This window comes from Petromyzon marinus, chromosome 71, assembly GCF_048934315.1.
Source record: "Petromyzon marinus isolate PM22_M1 ecotype Great Lakes invasive population chromosome 71, UKy_Petmar_22M1.pri1.0, whole genome shotgun sequence".
Classification (NCBI taxonomy): Eukaryota; Metazoa; Chordata; class Hyperoartia; order Petromyzontiformes; family Petromyzontidae; genus Petromyzon; species Petromyzon marinus.
In genome coordinates this window covers 1,194,345-1,214,282 of record NC_133737.1, presented here as the reverse complement: position 1 = coordinate 1,214,282, position 19,938 = coordinate 1,194,345, and the positions used below count along the sequence as shown (strand labels likewise).

The following is a 19,938-nucleotide window of genomic DNA, read 5'->3' as shown; positions in this document are numbered from 1 at the left end:
ATCATTCACTCCTGTTGTGCTGTATTCTCTCTATTAATAATTCACTAGCTTTGTGTAGTATTTGGCTAGCTTTAGAAGACTTTATGTGATGTTTTATTTTAACTGCGTTAGGCATTACCTTTGAATCTCTGCACCTTTTGAGGAACGCCAGTGAAGATATCAATTTAATCCGCTTAATGCGGAGCTTCTCCAACTTTCTGGTTTTAAGAAAAGTATCCTCCCCATAGAGGTTAGTCAGTTTAACACGTAGGCTTTCGCGACCAATATTATTCATAAAGGTTTTTTGGTTAGATCGCGTTATTTATAAATGTGTCATAACCCTCCACCACCCGACACGGCCAATCAGCAAAAAAAGTGTCACGTTGACAAAAGACAAATAGCTCACTACTTTAGCCTACCGGTGTATTGAAGAGTGAATCCACAACATTTACAGTTTGAGTACGACGTTTCGCTGGTAATTACATCCAGCATCATCGGGCAATTCGCCAGAATGGTAAAGCCCTCGCTTGCTCCCGGTCTTAAATAGAGCAGCAGGGTGACGTCATAATTTAACTCATTTCAGGTGCAGTGATTTGAGGTGGAGGGGGTATTGTAATTATATAATCGATTGGTAATCAGTCAATGGTTATTTTTAGTAATGAATTGTAGATTGGTAATTAGTTGTAATGTTTTATTGTGTTTATGTTAGTAATCCGTTAATCAGTATGCGTTTCCCCTATAAGGAATTGTAATATATATTATTTAATAATACGCTTCCAAGCCGCACTAAGCCTGTAGCTGTCAGAGTGATTAAAGTTATTTCTATTCCTCTCAATTTCAATGGATTCTCTGATTAGTCTTTGCCAGTAATAATTAGTTTTACACAACACTTCAACGTTATCAAAATCAATTGAGTGTCCTTGTTGACAAGCATGTTCTGCCACTGCCGACAGTTGTGTTTGAGATAATTTAATATTTCTTTAATGTTCTTTTAGTCTTATGCTGATGTTACGTCCCGTCTGTCCAATATAGCATCTGCCACATAAACAATTAATCCGATATACACCTTCTGTTGATAATTTAGGAAATGCGTCTTTAGTGCAAGATACTAGTTTTTGAATTTTGTGTACTGTACCAAATCTTACTTAATGTTTTGCTTTTGCAAAACACGGGCTAATTTGTCAGTTACTCCTGAGATATATGGAATTTTTATTGTTTTAACAATCTTATCGCTTTCAGCAGTATTGCTTTGCGATCGTGATTTGGCTGTGTATACAATGTGTGTACTGTGTGTATGTACAAACTGTGTATACACTGTGTGTGTGTACAAACTGTGTATACACTGTGTGTGTACAAACTGTGTATACACTGTGTGTGTACTGTGTGTACAAACTGTGTATACACTGTATGTACTGTGTGTACAAACTGTGTATACACTGTGTGTGTTCTGTGTGTGTGTACAAACTGTGCATACACTGTGTGTGTATTGTGTGTGTGTACAAACTGTGTATACACTGTATGTGTACTGTATGTGTGTGTGTACAAACTGTGTATACACTGTGTGGGTTCTGTGTGTCTGGCAGAGCAAGCCAGTGGTACAACCCCAGAGCCACGAAGGCCGATGTCCTTTTCAGGGCTGGATTCGTGTGGCTGGTGGTCGAGACCTGTGCCGAAGCTGGGCCAGGTCAATTAGTCTCCTTGAGAGGAGGATCGTAGGATAGAGGGAAGTAGAGGAGTTAACTTGGGGTGTTAGCTTGGGAAATACTTCCCTCTGTAGAACGGGTGAAGAGGCTGTAGTGCCACCGCAGCGGAGCAACTCGGCTGGCGCTACCCTCTCCTCGCAACCCCGCCCCCCCCCCACGAACGCACGCCCCACTAAACACTCACATGCACCCCCGTAGGGTCTCGAGGAGGGATCACCTGGTACGATGGGTTTTCACCAGAGGACCCCACTAGCAGGGACGTTCCACGGTTTCCCCGGACCAGGAAATTGGCTGAGCCCCCCAGACCGGATTTCATGGCGGCCCCCAAAGAGCTTTACAGGCTAGCCGCGATGAAGCATTCACAACACAGTGGGGAGGGGGTGGGACCTCAAAGCCAGCACCCAGCGGCAGGGTTAACAGTGGGGAGGGAGGGAAAAGGAGCGCTCAAAACGGCCGCAAAGAGGATTCGATTGGATGCGAAGGATGACGTCATATGACCCGGGGGTTAACGGGCGTTGGAGACATAAGGGGGCTGTGGGGGGGGGGCGGATTGAATCAGAGTTCTTCTGGAGCGGCGGAAGAGACCAGCCATCCTCAGCGTCCTTCAACGCATGCAGGGTGGAGCTGGAAACGATCGGTCAGAAAAAGTCCCCAAGGCGAGCATCTTCCCCAGCCCCATCGGGCAGCTGAAGACGTGAGTAGGTACAGGAAGGGGGACCAATCCAGTAAGCTCGAGCTTGGGAGATAGACGCACTCTGCGACGGCTAGGAGACATGCCATGTACCATTCTGTCTCAAGTCCTCCACCATCATCCCTGTCCCCAAAAAGTAAAGGCCAACAGAACTAAATTATTATAGACTGGTCACCCTTACCTCTGTGGTAATGAAATCTTTTGAGCGCCTGGTCCTGGCACACCTCAAAGCCATCACAGACCCTCTCCTGGACCCCCTTCAGTTTGCCTACAGAGGCAACAGGTCTGTGGACGACACAGTTAACATGGCCCTCCACTTCACCCTACAGCATCTGGACTCCCCAGCATCCTACGCCAGGATCCTGTTTGGGGACTTCAGCTCTGCCTTCAACACCATCATCCCTGCCCTGCTTCAGGACAAGCTCTTCCAGCTGAACGTGCCCGACTCCACCTGCAGGTGGATCACAGAGTTCCTGTCTGACAAGAAGCAGTGCGTTAAGCTGGGAACACAAGTCTCTGACTCCAGGTCCATCAGCACCGGAACTCCTCAGGGCTGCGTCCTTTCCCCACTGCTCTTCTCCCTATATACCAACAGCTGCACCTCCAATCATCAGTCCGTCAAACACTTGAAGTTTGTGGACGACACCACCCTCATTGGGCTGATCTCTGGTGGGGATGAGTCTGACTATAGGTGGGAAGCTGACAACCTGGTGACCTGGTGTAGTCAGAACAACTTAGAGCTAAATGCTCTAAAGACAGTTGAGATGGTTGTGGACTTCAGGAAGAATACTGCCCCACTCACCCCGATCACCTTGTGTGACTCCCCAGTCAAAATTGTAGAGTCCTTCCACTTGCTGGCCACTATTCTCTCCCGGGACCTCAAGTAGGAACTGAACATCAGCTCCCTCACCAAGAGAGCACAACAGAGGATGTACTTCCTACGGCAGCTGAAGAAATTCAATCTGCCAAAGACAATGATGGTGCAATTCTATACAGCAATCATTGAATCTATCCTCACCTCCATAACCGTCTGGTACGCTGCTGCCACTGCCAAGGACAAGAGCAGACTGCAGCGTATCGTCCACATTGCTGAGAAGGTGATTGCCTGCAATCTACCAACCCTTGAGGACCTGCACACCTCGAGGAGCATGAGGCGAGCGAGGAAGATTTGTGGCCGATTCCTCCCACCCTGGACACTTCTCTGTTCCAGCTACTCCCCTCCGGCAGAAGGCTGCGGTCCATCAGGACCAAAACCTCACGCCATAAAAACAGTTTCTTCCCATCCGCTGCTGGCCTCTTAAACAAGGCCAAGGACTTACACTGACTTTAACATTTTATCTACAAAATGACACCTTGCCAATATTAACTATGTTACCCTCTTTGTATTTTTTATTTATTTTAAGATTGTATCTTATAGCTATTTTATATTCTATATTTATTCAATTTAATATACTTTAGCCCCTTGGTGTTAGACTTTGAACCCTTATTATAGTAAGACTTGTTTACCACTTAAGATTTTAGATTTCTATATGTTGAATGTATGCACCATCCTGCCAAAGTAAATTCCGTGCCTGTGTGAACTTTCATGGCGAATAAAACCCTTTCTGATTCTGATTCTTTCTGATTCTGATAGGAGGTTAGGCGCGTACGAAGGGTGCTGGCTGGAGGGGGCCATAAACGGGGGTCCCCATTCGCTCCGGGAAATGAATCTTAGCACAGGCTGACGTTGTGACGCGTGGTGCATGTGTCCGTGTGAAGAGCGGTGGGAGAGCGATCGGCGTACGACGGTGTGTGGATGACTATAAATCAGTGTGGGTGTGACGCGCGCGCATATTAAAATACCAACGGTTGCCGCTCCGGCGCGTGTCAATGCGCGCACCACAGTATTAACGGTGAGACACGCGCGAGGGTCGCGTGGAGAAACCGCGTGGGTGGGTGGGGGAGGGGGCCGCGCGAGCGCCGATTAATTTATTAATACTCGGACCGCGCGGGAGCGTTCGCCTTTTTGACACAACGGCTTAGTGGAAATTATGAATTACACACACACAGCGGCGAGTCAAACACTTGCGTAATCCAGGCAGTTAGGACCCGCGAGTGGGGGAAGGCACGCGGCGCGTAATCAAACCCTAGGCGGGGTCGGCCAGCCGCCAGCTATGTCGGTCCGAGAGGACCCTGGTACGGGGGGGGGCGGTCACCCGCTCGGGGGACCCCGAAAGACGCAAACGCAGAGGGGACGGGGGTGGTGGAGGCAAACATCACACCCCCCCCCCCTCGCTCGTGGAGAGTGAGAGATCAGCCCCCACGTAATGGGGAGTGGGGCGGGGGGGCATCAGCCCCCACAAATTGGTGTCAGAGGTTGTACGAACCCCCACATCCCCACGGGAGAGGTGCGTAGCACCACATGCAAAATTAAGGAATGTGTTCACCGGCCAGGGGACCCCTTCACGGAAAGCGTTTGCCCGCAACATCATAGGGGCTAAAGACATTAATGGCTGGATGGACGCGCAGGCGTTACGCCGACTTGCTATGAACCTGGATGGGCGGGCGGCTGACTTTGTGGAGGCCCTACCCGCAAGCGCGCAAACCCAATTAGAGGAGTTGATGCGCTGACTTGACCTGCGCTTCGGTGCGCGTGATGAGGAGGCAAAGGCAGCCTTAGAGGCGTGCCGCCGCCAACCCGGCGAGGACTTTTCTAACTATGCCGAGGATGTGCGCGCGCTAACAAAGATCGCACGCCCGGGGTACACGACCGAGGCGATTGAGGACCTCGCCGCCGAGAAGATCCAGCGGTACTTGGCTCGCACCTCGTGGTGGCAGCCCGATGTAAGCTGTGCACGTCTACCCTTTAACGCCTTTGTCGAGCGTGCGCATAAATGCGAGAGACTGTCTAGTGAGCGCGAGCAAAGCTTCGGGGGCTGGGAGGAGAGCGTGCCATCGCGAGCCTACTCCCAGAGGAGGAAGAGGAGGAGGAGGAGCTCGCCAGGACGGTAAGGGGGTGGGCAAGGGAGCCCCCGGGACCCCGCGAGACAACCCCGGGCTGGGTAGTGGGGATACAGACGGGCATCGGGAGGATAGACAACAAGGTGGCCCAAGTTGGCGGGACAGGTGGCCCAAGTTGGCGGGGAGGTGAACCGAATTAGCGGGGAGGTGACCCAAGTGCTCGGCCATATCACCAAACTGCAGTCTACCGTGGAGACGATCCAGTCCGAGATGGGTGAACTACGCTCCACGGTAGGAGGGCTAACCGGGAGGGTGGCCCGACTAGAGGCAGAGTCTGGGCAGCGGCGTACTGGAGGGGAAGTAGGGAGTGGGCGGGGAAGCCCCTAGGGGCCGCCGCCCTTCCCCGGGCATGTTACCTGTGCGACTGTCGAGGGCATCTCGTGAGAGACTGTCCTCAGATGGCCCACGCTAGACACGCGCCAGGGTTAAACTCTAGGGAGTGAACCAACTAGGGGTGCAATTGACACGGTCCCAACACAAAAAGACAATAATAATGGCGAGCGAGTGACCTCCACACAGATTCCGGCAACAACACCCAAGGAGGCGGTGAGGACGGGTGACTGGCTGCGGGAGCTGGTGGGGGGAATCACGGGGGCCACGTCGCTGGTAGAAGGGCAGGTGAACGGGTGGCGCACCTGGATTCTGCTGGACACGGGGGCGGTGGCCTCACTCGTGAGCGCCGCGCACTGCAGCGTGCTCGGGGTTGACGTGAGCCGCCTGCAGGCCCCGGATCGCGCGCTGCACACGGCGAGCGGAGCCGGGATGGGACCTCTGGGGAGGGTCACCCTGGAAGTCCATCTCGGACGCCAGGTGTGTGACCAAGAGTTCTATGTCTCGAGCGTGTTATGCCACGAGTGTATCGCAGGTACGGACCTCCTGGAAAAGCTGGGGCTCAACGTGCAGCCCCGCCAGCGATGCGCCACCGTGGAAGGCAGCGGGGAGCGGATCCCGTTCTTGGGACCCCGAGCTGAATCGCCCTCGCTTCACACCCGTGGCCGCTACCCTGGTGTCGGCCGTCACCATCGGGCCGCTCGCCGAGATGCTGGTGCCAGTGGCAGCACCCTCCACTGACCCCGCACATCGACCATCGGGCGAGGTAATGCTGACTCCTCACCCGGAGTTGGCAGCGCGGTACGGAGTGGTGGGATCAGCCACGCTGGTAAGCGCAGACGGGGGTCGACTGTTATGCGGGTGTTTAACCCTCACGGTACCCCGGCAATGCTATGATGACGCACCACGGTATCCACCATACACCCCCTGCACGCGCGCCACTCTAACGACTCGGTGTTTGCACTCTGGGCTGAGGACCCCGGTCGCCCCGAGGACAACCAGGACCTAGGCCTGGCGGGTCCGCCCGACTCCCCGAGCCGAGGTCATCCCCTTGCGTGATGCGTTACATGTGCCACGGGCAGATTTACCTAAGGGGGAGGCCGATCAGCTGCGCGGGTTGTTGCGGGAGTACGCCGACGTGTTCAGTGAGCACGATTCGGATGTGGGCCGGACAGACCTCGTTAAGCACCAAATTGACACCGGTGCAGCCAGACCCATCAAACTCCCCGCATACCGAGTGGGCGCGCCTGAACGGGCCCAGATCAAAGAGGCAGTCGTGGATATGCTCCGTGATAACATAATCCAGCCCTCGGCGAGCCCCTGGTCTGCACCGGTGTAGTGGCCTTAATGACGTCGGAGACTGTTCGTAGAGGCAACACGTATTTATTACCAACACTTCGATCACAGTAACGAATCTAATACTTGGAGGGGTAACGGCCTCTCCACCTGTACTCTACAGAGGGAACGGTCCCCGAGCTCAAGCCTACGCTAGTTCCCTGGTTCCCTCCAACCTGGCCCTATCTCCCGAGGCTATCTGACCTAGCCCAGCTTCGGCGTAGGTCACGACCACCAGCCACACGAGTCCGGCCCTTAAAAGGACATCGGGCCTCGCGGCTCTGGGGTCGCACCCTGGCTTGCTTTGCCCGGCCCTCAAAAGGACAGCGGGCCAAAGGAGTTCCAGGGTCTAGCTAGTTGATCTTCTTTCTTCACTGGTGCTTCATCTTGCTTGAGCCGAACTGAACTCCAGCACCCCGGGTCCCACCTTTTATACAGTTCCTCACTCAGGGGTGGGGCTCGAGAGGGATCCCAGCATCCCCCACAGCCCTCCAGGGTGGTCCGTAGCGGACGTGGTTGTAACCACTGCCCTACAACCGCCTGTCCCCCCTCCCGTCACACCTCTACACCGGTTGTACTAGTGACGAAAAAGGATGGATCGACCCGGTTTTGCGTCGATTATCGAAAGTTAAATGCAGCTACCCTCAGCGACGCCTTCCCATCCCCCACATCGATGACACCTTTGACAGCCTCGCAGGGGCGCGGTATTTTTCCACCCTCGATCTAGCGTCCGGGTACTGGCAGGTGGAGATGGTGGAGGAGGATCGGCCAAAGACCGCGTTTACCACCCCGATGGGACTGTTCGAGTTCCGAATACTCCTGTTCGGACTCACTAACGTGCCTGCGACATTCCAGCGGTTGATGGAGTTGGTGATGGGGGGCTTGCAGTGGGAACAATGCCTAATTTACCTGGATGATGTGATAGTGTTCAGTAGATTTCTGTCTGAGCACTGGTCCAGGTTACGGGAGGTGTTCCAGCGACTGCGAGTAGCCCATCTCAAGCTCAAGCTGTGTGTTACCTTGCGCAGCGCGAGGTTGGGTACCTCGGACACCGCGTCAGCGAGGCAGGGGTGCGCACCGACCTGGAGAAGGTACGCGCCGTAGTGGAATGGCCAAGACTGAGGAACCTGACGGAGATCAGGTCGTTTTTGGGGCTAGCCACTTATTGGCGTCGATTTGTCAAGGGATTCAGCGAGATTGCACGCCCCCTCACCCAACTCACTTCCCCCAAGAATCCCTATCAGTGGACGGAGGACCACCTCACCCACACCCCCACCCTGGCTTTCCCTGACCCTTTCCACCAATTTTATTTTGGACACCGATGCCTTCAGCAGTGGGCTGGGCGCGGTGTTGTCACAGGTGTAGGAAGGGAGCGTATTGGCTCTCGCTCATGGTTCGAGATCTACCAAACCCACTGTTCCACAAAAACTGGCCGCTCTTACCCTGCAGGTTGAACCTAGGAATTGAGTGTTCAACTTTATTGTTGTCATTAAAGGCCTGTGACAAAGGTGCATCTATTGGAGCGACATCGTCTCTGCCTTACACATCTACCGGGTCTCCATTTGACTTTGTATTGTCTCGGAGGAAGTCCACCCACACCTCCACTTCCACAAACTGCTGGGAGTTGCCTCGCTCTGCCTCACAGTCAGAGTTCTCCTCTTGCTTCACGTTGCCTCCATTGATGTGAAGGCCCAATTTTGGAGTTGAATCTTCATCTTCACATTTTACCATCACTTCTTCGCTCTTCACCATCACTTCTTCACATTTCACCTTCACCTCTTCATATTTCACCTCAATACCTTTAAAATTGTCCAAGTTGGGATTTTCTTCCGGTTGTTTCATGAGGGATGGGCTCATTGCGGCACTTTGACTTTCACAAGCTGATTTCAGACTCCACTCCATGTGGATCTTCTGATGCTTGTGTGTTCTCTGGTGTACTTGAAGATTTGATGACTGTGCAAACGCCTTCCCACACACACTGCACTTGAAGGGTTTCTCTCCTGTGTGTTTTCTCTGGTGTACTTGAAGATATGATGAACGTGCAAACGCCTTCCCACACACACTGCACTTGAAGGGTTTCTCTCCCGTGTGAGTTCTCTGGTGTCTTTGAAGATATGTTGAATGTGCAAACGCCTTCCCACACACACTGCACTTGAAGGGTTTCTCTCCCGTGTGTGTTCTCTGGTGTGTTACAAAAGTAAATGAATATGAAAACGCCTTGCTACACACACTGCACTTGAAGGGTTTCTCTCCTGTGTGTGTTCTCTGGTGTGTTACAAGAGGAGATGACTGTGCAAACGCCTTCCCACACACACTGCACTGGAAGGGTTTTTCTCCCGTGTGTGTTCTCTGGTGTGTTACAAGAGCAGATGACTGGGCAAAAGCCTTCCCACACACACTGCACTTGAAGGGTTTCTCTCCCGTGTGTGTTCTCTGGTGTGCTACAAGAGCAGATGAATGTGCAAACGCCTTCCCACACACACTGCACTTGAAGGGTTTCTCTCCTGTGTGAGTTCTCTGGTGCCGTGTCAAATGTGCAGGACGATCCGTGCTGTTTGCACCGAGCCGCGCCGAGTGCCTTTGCTCCATCAGACAAATTCTGCAGAGGAAGCGACAGCTGCAGACAGAAAAAAACATCCACACCATCTACACGTCAGTATCGATGCACAGAGGAATGCATATACACAGTCACACGTCACTTACACGTCTATACTTATTCATATATTCATGGTAGAGTGAAAAATAGTCTCCAATTCATCACACGGGCTGTTTTGGCACACAATGAGAGGGCAAATGTCATAAGTAAGGAGTTGTCCTATGCTTTTTATGCGACGAGTGTGATCGGCATCGCGCTCGCTGAAGGTGTTTGCATTCGTATCTTCAAAATGAATGTTCACCCAAAACTCCGAGCACACAATTTCGGCTGTGTGGCTTCAAAAGGAATATTTATGAAAGCTAAATTCAGCTGACATGGCAAAGGGTGTGGAAAATAATACTATTTGTGTTATGCAGAAATGCAGAAATTAATGTTCAATCGCAACTTAGAGGTGTGAAGCCAGGCACAGATGTCCTTGAATGCAGGGATGAACAGTTCTGACTTCAGCTGCACGTGTGCTGTGATAACTTCCTGATTCCATTCTTACAAAGAGTTCCAGAGGAAAACAAAAATAAACTACAGTTTTGATATAACCTCCATGCTCAATAGAGTTAATAGACTTTACTGCAAATACCAACTTGACCCTGTCACACACTCTGAGGTGGAACCAGGATTTTCAGGTAGGAGGGGCAACTCCTTCAGCAATGAAAAATGATAGTTGTTAGTAAGTAGGAAGTTGTTAGTAAGGAGTTGTTAGTAAGTAAGGAGTTGTTCGTAAGTAAGGAGTTGTTAGTAGGGAGTTGTTAATAAGGAGTTGTTGGTAAGTAAGGAGTTGTTAGTAAGTAGGGCGTTGTTAGTAAGGAGTTGTTACTAGGGACTTGTCCCTTGCTTTTTATTCAACGCGTGTGATAGGCATCGTGCTCGCTGAAGGTGTTTGCCATCAGGGAAGTCGTGTACTGTATACGCAACTGCGCACAATTCTGTGAGTCGCTTGTAACTGCTTTGCCGTTAATTATTGCCAATTATGGACTCGGACTGTTGTCCTCTCATAGAGTCCCTGCCACGTAATAATATGCCACATGGTGGCGGTGGGGGTCGCAAAATGCTGATTTATCTATATATAAAGGAAATGTGTGGATATGTGTGTCTGTTCGAAATGTTCAGCATACTTCCCGACATGCAACAAACTTGAAATTTGACATGTGGGTAGCTTCCAGACTGGAAACAATGCACAAAGTATTAAAATAGTCGTCATCTGAGATGTCACCTTATGCGGCAGCGTTACGCAGTGTGCCTGCTGACGTCACGCATCCCCCCCCCCAACACTCCGCGAAGGCCGTGTTTTAATCCAAGACAAGAATTAAAGTCCCGGGCAAAGCCGGGCAGTAAAGCTAGTCTATATATAATAGGGAAATGTGTGGACGTGTGTGTGTGTCTGTTCGAAATGTTTAGCATACTTCCCAACATGCAACACACTTGAAATTTGGCATGTGGGTAGGTTCCATACTTTACACAATGAAAAAACTATAAGAAATTACTTGTATATTTGGGGGGGGAGGGTGGGAGACCATGGAGTGTGTGACGTCAACCCGCAACACACCTGAGTTAAGTGGTTTGTAATGCTTACCCGTACCATATGGCTCGTCGCACGCCATACTTCTAGAGCTGTTAACAGCATGCCGGGAGATTTTATGTGGCGCTTTGCTCCTGGCCGATGAAGCCATTGGCTTCTCGGAGTTTCAATACATATCTGTGCGAAGAACGTGTACAACGGCTATCTTAAACATGAAGCAGAAATTACAACTGTTTGTTTGTGTGAAGCAGCAAAAACTCTCCAACGCTGAGCTCTGGCGTCATGAAATTTGCACAGCTTATGTTGTCTGGAATTTCTAAGTTAACACGACTATTTTCAGCTCGCCACGTCATTCTCTTCTGGAGTGGCCAAAATCGACATTACGTAGAAGTGGATTAAGGTTGAATTTCCTTGAGTGAAAACATCCGATTTAGGAAACTTGATTTGTTTCAGCTTTTTTCTTTCTTGCAAGCATCAAATTTTTTCAGGGGTTTTCGGTGAAAGGGAATATGAAATTTATCCAAGACAAGAATCCAAGTCCCGGGCGAAGCCGGGTAGTGAAGCGAGTTACTAATAAACCCCAATGATCCAATCGAAATTAGGGATTTCGATCGGACCATTGGGGGGGGCACGTGCCACCCCACCCCCACTGGCTCCACCACTGTCACACACTGGCATGGTTCACAGGTGGTGGTGTGTCCAGACCCATGCCTGGCCACCTTCACCTGCTCAGAATTAATGCTTCCTCACTCCACCAAGTAGAGTGAACACCGCCACGAGCCCAGAGTGAACACCGCCACGCGCCCAGAGTGAACACCGTCACGCGTCCAGAGTGAACACCGCCACGAGCCCAGAGTGAACACCGCCACGTATCTAGAGTGAACACTGCCACGCGTACAGAGTGAACACCACCACGCTGTTGACGAGCCTCACCTTGTGTTGTGGGCAGGTCGTTTCTGAAAACAAAAGCGGTACAGCAGCTCAAGCGGGCTTGGCCTGGTAAAAAATAATGAAATAAAAACTGCGTGAATATTTAAAAGTAAAACAAAGTGACAAAGTGGCGAGCCGAGTGAAGACAAATTAAACTTAAGTGAGAGAATTGAAGCAAATGCGATCAGGCGAGGGCAGGAGGCAAGGCCCCGCGTGGCTAGGCCCCGTGCTGTAAATTTCCAACCTGGACATCGCTTCCATGCTCGCTGCTACTCAATTGACATCCCTACGAGAGAGAGCGAGGCTCTACCCCGGTAAACAACAACCACCACCACAACCACCACCACTACAACCACCACACCCACCACCATAACCACCACAACAACCACCACAACAACCACCACAAAACCACTACCACAACCACCACTACAACCACCCACCCACCACAACCACCACCACATCCACAACCACCACCACAAGCACCACCACAACAACCGCGATGAGAATTTCTCACCTCAGATTTCAGTGCACGGCGGAGCAGCAGCTTCCTGTTATCTCGTGACGTCACGCGGCAGCAGGAGGTGACATGACGTCACTTGAACAGAAAACAGCAGCGACCCAGGCAGAGATGACGTCACGCTCAAGGGAGCCTTGGACAGGGTGGGGTGAATACCTTGGTGACATGACGTCACTAGCGAGGTACACCTCTCCCTGGCGTTTCACGCCGATGAGGTAATGCTGAGTGGTGACGTCACAGAGCGGGGTTGGAGTTTAAGTTTAGATTCATTTTCCATTGCTCCCTCACTTGATCAGAGGCCCCTTGGGTGTGTGAGCTCAGCAACAACGTGGACATTATTGTGTACACACTGTGTGTGTGTTTGTACACTGTGTGTGTATACTGTGTGTGTGTACACTGTGTGTGTGTGTACACTGAGTGTACACGCTGTGTGTTTGTACACTGTGTGTGTGTACAGTGTGTGTGTGTACACTGTGTGTGTGTACACTGTGTGTGTACACTGTGTGTGTACACTGTGTGTGTACACTGTGTGTGTATACTGTGTGTGTGTACACTGTGTGTGTGTGTACACTGAGTGTACACGCTGTGTGTTTGTACACTGTGTGTGTGTACACTGTGTGTGTACACTGTGTGTGTACACTTTGTGTGAGGGGGGGCCAAGCCTCCACGCAGATTGAGGCGAGCCGAGTGGTGGCGCATTCTTTTTTTACTTAAAACTTTCGTGACTGCAGGAATTAATATTCTTGCTTCTTTCGGTAAAGTCTGGTAAATTAAAAAACATGTTACTCAAAAGAAAATAATGAAATGAAATGGCAATTTAAATAATAAAATTAACCACATTTTTTCTTTATTTTTGGTTTCTATTTACATGACTTTAATCAGAAAGGGTTTTAATCAGAAAGGATTTCATTCGCCATGAAAGTTCGCACGAAGAATTTACATTCAACATATAGGAATCTTAAATCTTAAATAAGTGGTATACAAGTCTAACTATACTAAAGGTAAAAGTCAAACTAACACTAAGGGGCTAAAAGTATGTAAAATATTGAATAAATATTTAATATAAAGTAGCTGTAAGATACAATCTAAAAATACAAATATGCTAATATAGTGTAAGTATGGCAAGGTGTCATTTTGTAGATAAAATTTTAAAGTCAGTGTAAGCCCTTGGCCTTGTTGAAGAGGCCAGCAGCGGATGGGAAGAAACTGTTTTTTGTGGCGTGAGGTTTTGGTCCCGATGGACCGCAGCCTTCTGCCCGAAGGGAGTAGCTGGCACAGAGAAGTGTCCAGGGTGGGAGGAATCGGCCACAAATCTTCCTCGCTCGCCTCATGCTCCTCGAGGTGTGCAGGTCCTCGAGGGTTGGTAGATTGTGTGGTGCCACCGCAGCGGAGCAGCTCGGTCAGCGCTACCCCCTCCACGCACCCCCACCCCCCCCCACGAACGCACGACCCACTAAACACTCGCATGCACCCCCGTAGGGTCTCAAGGAGGGATCACCTGGTACGATGGATTTTCACTCGAGGACCCCACTAGCAGGGACGTTCCACGGTTTCCCCAGACCAGGAAATTGGCTGAGCCCCCCAGACTGGATTACATGGCGGCCCCCCCAAAAAGGTGGGCGTAGAGCTTTACAGGCCGGCCTCATTGAAGCATTCACAACACGGGGGGGGGGGGGTGGGACCTTCAGCCAGTACCCAGCGTAAGGGTAAACAGTGGGGTGGGAGGGAAAAGCCCCGAGGCAGATAAGAAGTTGACTTAAGTGGGAGGGGGCAAGGGGATTATCGGTGAGTCACCGGCGAGGAACGCAGGCACAGAGACAATGGGAAGGAGGGGGGGGGGATGACGCGACCCCCCCCCCCCCCACCAACGGCCATAGCGCTCAAAACGGCCGGAAAAGGGGATTTGATTGGATGCTCAGGATGACGTCATGTGACCCGGGGGTTAACGGGCTTTGGGGACATAAGGGGGGAGGACGGAGAATTGGGTCAGAGTCCTTCTGGAGCGACGGGAGTGTGGATGATATGCTGCAGTCTGCTCTTGTCCTTGGCAGTGGCAGCAGCGTACCAGACGGTTATGGAGGAGGTGAGGATGGATTCAATGATTGCTGTATAGAAGTGCACCATCATTGTCTTTGGCAGGTTGAATTTATTCAGCTGCCGTTGGAAGTACATCCTCTGTTGAGCTCTCTTGGTGAAAGGGCTGATGTTCACTTCCCACTTGAGGTCCCGGGAGAGAATAGTGCCCAGGAAACGGAAGGACTCTACAGTTTTGACTGGGAAGTCGCACAGGGTGATGGGGGTAAGTGGGGCTGTATTTTTCTTGAAGTCCACAACCATCTCAACTGTCTTTAGAGCATTTAGCTCTAAGTTGTTCTGGCTACACCAGGTCACCAGGTTGTCAGCTTCCCACCCATATTCAGACTCATCCCCACCAGAGATCAGCCCAATGAGGGTGGTGTCATCCGCAAACTTCAAGAGTTTGACGGACAGATGATTGGAGGTGCAGCTGTTGGTGTACAGGGAGAAGAGCAGTGGGGAAATGACGCAGCCCTGAGGAGTTCCGGTGCTGATGTACCTGGAGTCAGAGACTTGTGTTCCCAGCTTAATGCACTGCTTCCTGTCAGACAGGAAGTCTGTGATCCACCTGCAGGTGGAGTCGGGCACGTTTAGCTGGAAGAGCTCGTCCTGAAGCAGGGCAGGGATGATGGTGTTGAAGGCAGAGCTGAAGTCCACAAACAGGATCCTGGTGTAGGATGCTCGGGAGTCCAGATGCTGTAGGATGACGTGGAGGGCCATGTTAACTGCGTCGTCCACATACCTGTGTAGGCAAACTGAAGGGGGTCCAGGAGAGGGTCTGTGATGGCTTTGAGGTGTGCCAGGACCAGGCGCTCAAAAGACTTCATTACCACAGAGGTAAGGGCGCCCTGTCTATAATAATTTAGTCCTGTTGGCCTTAGCTTTTTGGGCACAGGGATGATGGTGGAGGACTTGAGACAGGCTGGTACATGGCATGTCTCCAGGGAGGTGTTAAAGATGTTGGTGAACACCGGAGACAGCTGGTCAGTGCAGTGCCTGAGGGTGGCTGGAGAGACAGAGTTCGGCCCAGCTGCTTTGCGTGGGTTCTGCCTCTTGAAAAGTCTATTAACTTCTCCCTCCTGAAAGGAGAGAGTTGTCTCTGTAGTAGGGGTGGGGAATGGGGCCTCTTGGGTGGGAAGGGATAGTTCAGGACAGTCCAATTGTCTTTCAAATATGCAGTAGAACTCGTTCAGGTCGTTGGCCAGGCGGGAGTCGTTAGTGGTGTGGGGGGCTCTGGGCTTGTAGTTGGTGATCTGCCTGAGCGGTCTCCAGAGAGAAGCAGAGTCATTCGCAGAGAACTGGTGTTTTAGTCTCTCTGAGTACAGTCGTTTAGCCTCTCTCACCGCCTTGCTAAACCTGTTCTTCGTCTCCTTGAATCTGTCTCTATCACCACTCCTAAACGCTTCCTCCTTCTCCAACCTCAACCTTCTGAGCTTTGCTGAGAACCAGGGCTTGTTGTTGTTGAAGTTCACGCTGGTACGAGTTGGAATATAGCAGTCCTCACAAAAGCTGATGTACGACGTCACAGCCTCTGTGAGTTCATCCAGTCTCTTGATAGCAGTCGTGAACATATCCCAGTTAGTACAGTCCAAGCACGCCTGCAAATCCTCCACAGCCTCACTGGTCCACTGTTTAGATGTCCTCACAGCAGGTTTACATAGCTTTAGTTTCTGCCTGTATGCAGGAATCAGGTGGACCTTGGCATGTTCAGAGTGTCCCAATGCTGCTCGGGGGACGGCGTGGTAGGCTCTACTGACTGTAGTGTAGCAGTGATCCAGAGTGTTCCCTTCTCTGGTAGGGCATTTAATGAATTGTATGTATTTGTGGAGTTCGTGGCTGAGATTACCTTTGTTAAAGTCGCCAAGTACGATAACCAGCGAATCTGGATTTGCTCGCTCCACACTCAGAATCTGGTTGGTGAGCATGCGATGGGCCTCTTTAACCTGAGGACCCGGCGGCAAGTAAACTCCGACCAAAATGAGCGACGCGAACTCGCGAGGCGAGTAGAAAGGTTTACAGTTTATGAAAAATTATTCAAGGAGCGGAGAACAATGTTGCAGAATCACTGTGACATCTACACACCAGCCACTGTTAATGTAAAAACAAATACCACCGCCTTTCATCTTGCCGATGAGTGCTATGTCACGATCCAAACTTACAAGATGGACTCCTGCCAGTTGTAACGCAGTGTCCGGAATCAAATCACACAGCCATGTCTCTGTGAAGCACAAGACAGAAGATGAAAGAAAGTCTCTGTTTTTCACCATCAGTAGCTGAAGTTCGTCCATATTGTTGCACAGTGAATGTACGTTGGAGAGGAAAAAGTTCGGAAGCAACGTTCGGATCCCGCGTCTGCATAGCCGTACAAGAGCCCCCGACCATTTACCTCTTGGGCGGCGTTTCGCTGCTTGAGCAAAGCCTAGCGCGGCTATGACTAGAATTCCCACATTTTCTGCCGCTGGAAGCAGAAAGTTGGGAAATAAATCCACAGGAGTTGTTTCCCTGATGTTAAAAGTTTGTCTCTTGTTAGGGAACTCCGAAAATCTTGGCAAAACACTGAATTAACAGACAAGACAAAACAAGGCGCACCGACCGGCTGAGGCTACCATCATCGGCGCCATCTTCTCACCATCACGGGTGTGCTGAACAGCAGGCCTCTCTCACCAGCACGATTGTGCTGAACAGCAGGCCCCTCTCACCAGCACATGTGTGCTAAACAGCAGTCCCCTCTCACCAGCACGGGTGTGCTGAACAGCAGGCCTCTCTCACCAGCACAGGTGTGCTGAACAGCAAGCCTCTCTCACCAGCACGGGTGTGCTGAACAGCAGGCCCCTCTCACCAGCACAGGTGTGCTGAACAGCAGGCCCCTCTCACCAGCACAGGTGTGCTGAACAGCAAGCCTCTCTCACCAACACAGGTGTCTGGAACAGCAGGTCCCTCTCACCAGCACGGGTGTGCTGAACAGCAGGCCCCTCTCACCAGCACAGGTGTGCTGAACAGCAGGCCTCTCACCAGCGCAAGTATGCTGAACAGCAGGCCCGTCTCACCAGCACGGGTGTGCTGAACAGCAGGCCCCTATCACCAGCACGGGTAATCAAGCAAAACAAGACAAAACCAGACAAAACAGGGCGCACCAACCGGCCGAGGCTGCTATCATCGGCGCCAACTGAAAGAACCAAGAATATGGTAGCACATTCTCTATTTATTGCAGAGGTTCAAGGGTCAAATCCGACAGACACACCTGGCTACCCCAGTAACATTCACAAAAATATGCGCAGTCTGCTTAACGGCAGATGTAAACCATAGCGTTGTGTCATTCACAACGCACAGGTCATTGCATGTTGGTGTCACGGTCAAAATTGTGGAAATTCCAAACATTATTCAGAAACTACACAACGGAGATGGCGCGTCAATGATCGCCCCCTACCAACAGACTCATGTCCACGTGCAGGCCGGTGCAGGGCCACCTTGTGCCACACAGGGGCAGCTGCCACTTGGGGGGGGGGTCCTTCGATTGTTTGAGATGAAATTCGATACGAAACACCGAGTTGCCGAGGCAATTAGGCAAGTGATTTATGAGTGCAAATATGATGTTGGTAACGTAGTGAATGCTTGGGAGCTTCATTGTCTCTCGCTCCTGCTGACAGATGTACCCAGCCCATAGCTCCACAGATACCTGCCGCTCCTCCTGTGCAGGTTCGGCTACGTACGGTGCGAAATAAGTTACAGATACACACAGAGACTCACACAGAGACCCACAGATTAGCACGGTTGGCTACATACGGTGCAAAATAAGGTCCACGTACACACAAGAGACTCGGAGCAAGTTTGAGTCGCGTGCTACTGACAGTAGTTGAATATGGTTGGAAAAACGCTGATAGAGACACACACAGAGACTGACAAGGGAGAGGTGGACAGACACAGACAAGAGGAAGACAGAAAGAAAGATACAGAGACGACAGAGACACAGTCGGCGAGAGAGAGACACAGAGGAGAACAGAGACACCGACGGACAGAGATGTTGAATCGAACACACTTAACTCGCTCCATTGAAAGAGATTCCTCGATCTTTGCCCATCCCCGGAAGTCGTTCTTGTTTCATTGTGTGTGGTGTGTACGTGTAAGCAATGTGGGATATCGATGTACATGGATATGAACAAGATCAGCAGACAAGACGTCTTTCATACTCTTTGGTTCTTTCAGTAAAGTGACGTAGGTCGAAAAAATAAAATAATAAAAAATAAATCGCGACGTTTCGATCGCAACACGAGCGGTCGTCCTCAGACGAAAACATCCAGACATTGTCGTGGCAGAAGTCACGTGAGCTACAGCACGTGACAAAGATAAGGTGACCCCCCCCCCCCCCGTGGCTCGCCCCACTCAGCAGAGCATTGTTTTAATGCGGTGGGCTCACGCGAAATTGATTTCTCTAAAACGAAGGTACTTTGATAACCCACTAGCTATTCTCTTTTATATAAGCGTTGTGTCCTTAACTAACCACACGGAGACGTCTGGTGGAGGCAACGCGTTTATTATAACAACTCTTTCGAACTCGGCTCTACACACTACTGTAGCACTAAGGGGTACGGCCCCTTCCACCCGATAGCCTGCGGGAGTGACAGCCTCCCTTCTATCGCAGCCTGCACACTCCGGGCTCTGCTACCCACGGGTCCCTTAGCCCGGCGTTAAGGGAAGACTGGACGACCCGTCCCAGCCAGGGTACGGGAGCTCACCTCTGGTCCGCTAAAACCCGGCTCTGGCTAGAGCCCGGGGAGGGTCCCTGGGTGCTGGTCCAGTCTTCAGGTCTTCGGATGTCTTCAGGCTTGAGTTGGTGAACACTGCCCGGCCCGTCCAGAGGGCCGGACTTTTATCCCCAGGTCAGGCTCACCCCTCCCCTCCTGACCCCCCCCCCCTCCCAAAACCTTCTGGAAGGTCTTATCTTAAGGGGCCTTGGGGACAGGTGGGGGGGTCAGGGGTGTTAGTCTCCGGTCACGGGGGGGGGGGGGGGGCAGGGGTTTACTTTGGTCGACCCCTACGCACCTCACTCTCTCTCTCTCGGCTGCCCCCTGTTATGGCGCTTACGCACAACTTCGTGACTAACGCTGCACGTTACGTCGTTTTCATGCAGGGGGCGCTGCAAACCTACGCGCCCCCTGCATGAACGACGGAGGCACAAGGACAGACGTTCGATCGCGTTGGAATCGATCT

At 51.4% G+C, this 19,938-nt stretch overlaps 1 protein-coding gene across 3 annotated transcripts; it reads right to left on the bottom strand.

The window, feature by feature from the left end:
* Positions 1–7,070: 7,070 nt before the first annotated feature.
* Positions 7,071–12,766, bottom strand: LOC142906862 (uncharacterized). 3 transcript variants are annotated; one of them, XM_076055562.1, is made up of 4 exons: positions 12,652–12,766; positions 12,141–12,203; positions 11,268–11,384; positions 7,071–9,655 (listed from the first exon to the last, which is right to left on the bottom strand). In XM_076055562.1, the coding sequence occupies exon 4, from the start codon at positions 9,625–9,627 to the stop codon at positions 8,578–8,580; it is 1,050 nt and encodes a 349-aa protein (XP_075911677.1). In that variant the 5' UTR covers positions 9,628–9,655; positions 11,268–11,384; positions 12,141–12,203; positions 12,652–12,766; the 3' UTR covers positions 7,071–8,577. The 3 variants fall into 3 exon arrangements, with proteins under 3 accessions (XP_075911677.1, XP_075911676.1, XP_075911678.1); XM_076055561.1 differs by having other exon boundaries at positions 11,262–11,384; positions 12,652–12,765; XM_076055563.1 differs by lacking the exon at positions 11,268–11,384 and having other exon boundaries at positions 12,652–12,765.
* Positions 12,767–19,938: the final 7,172 nt, after the last annotated feature.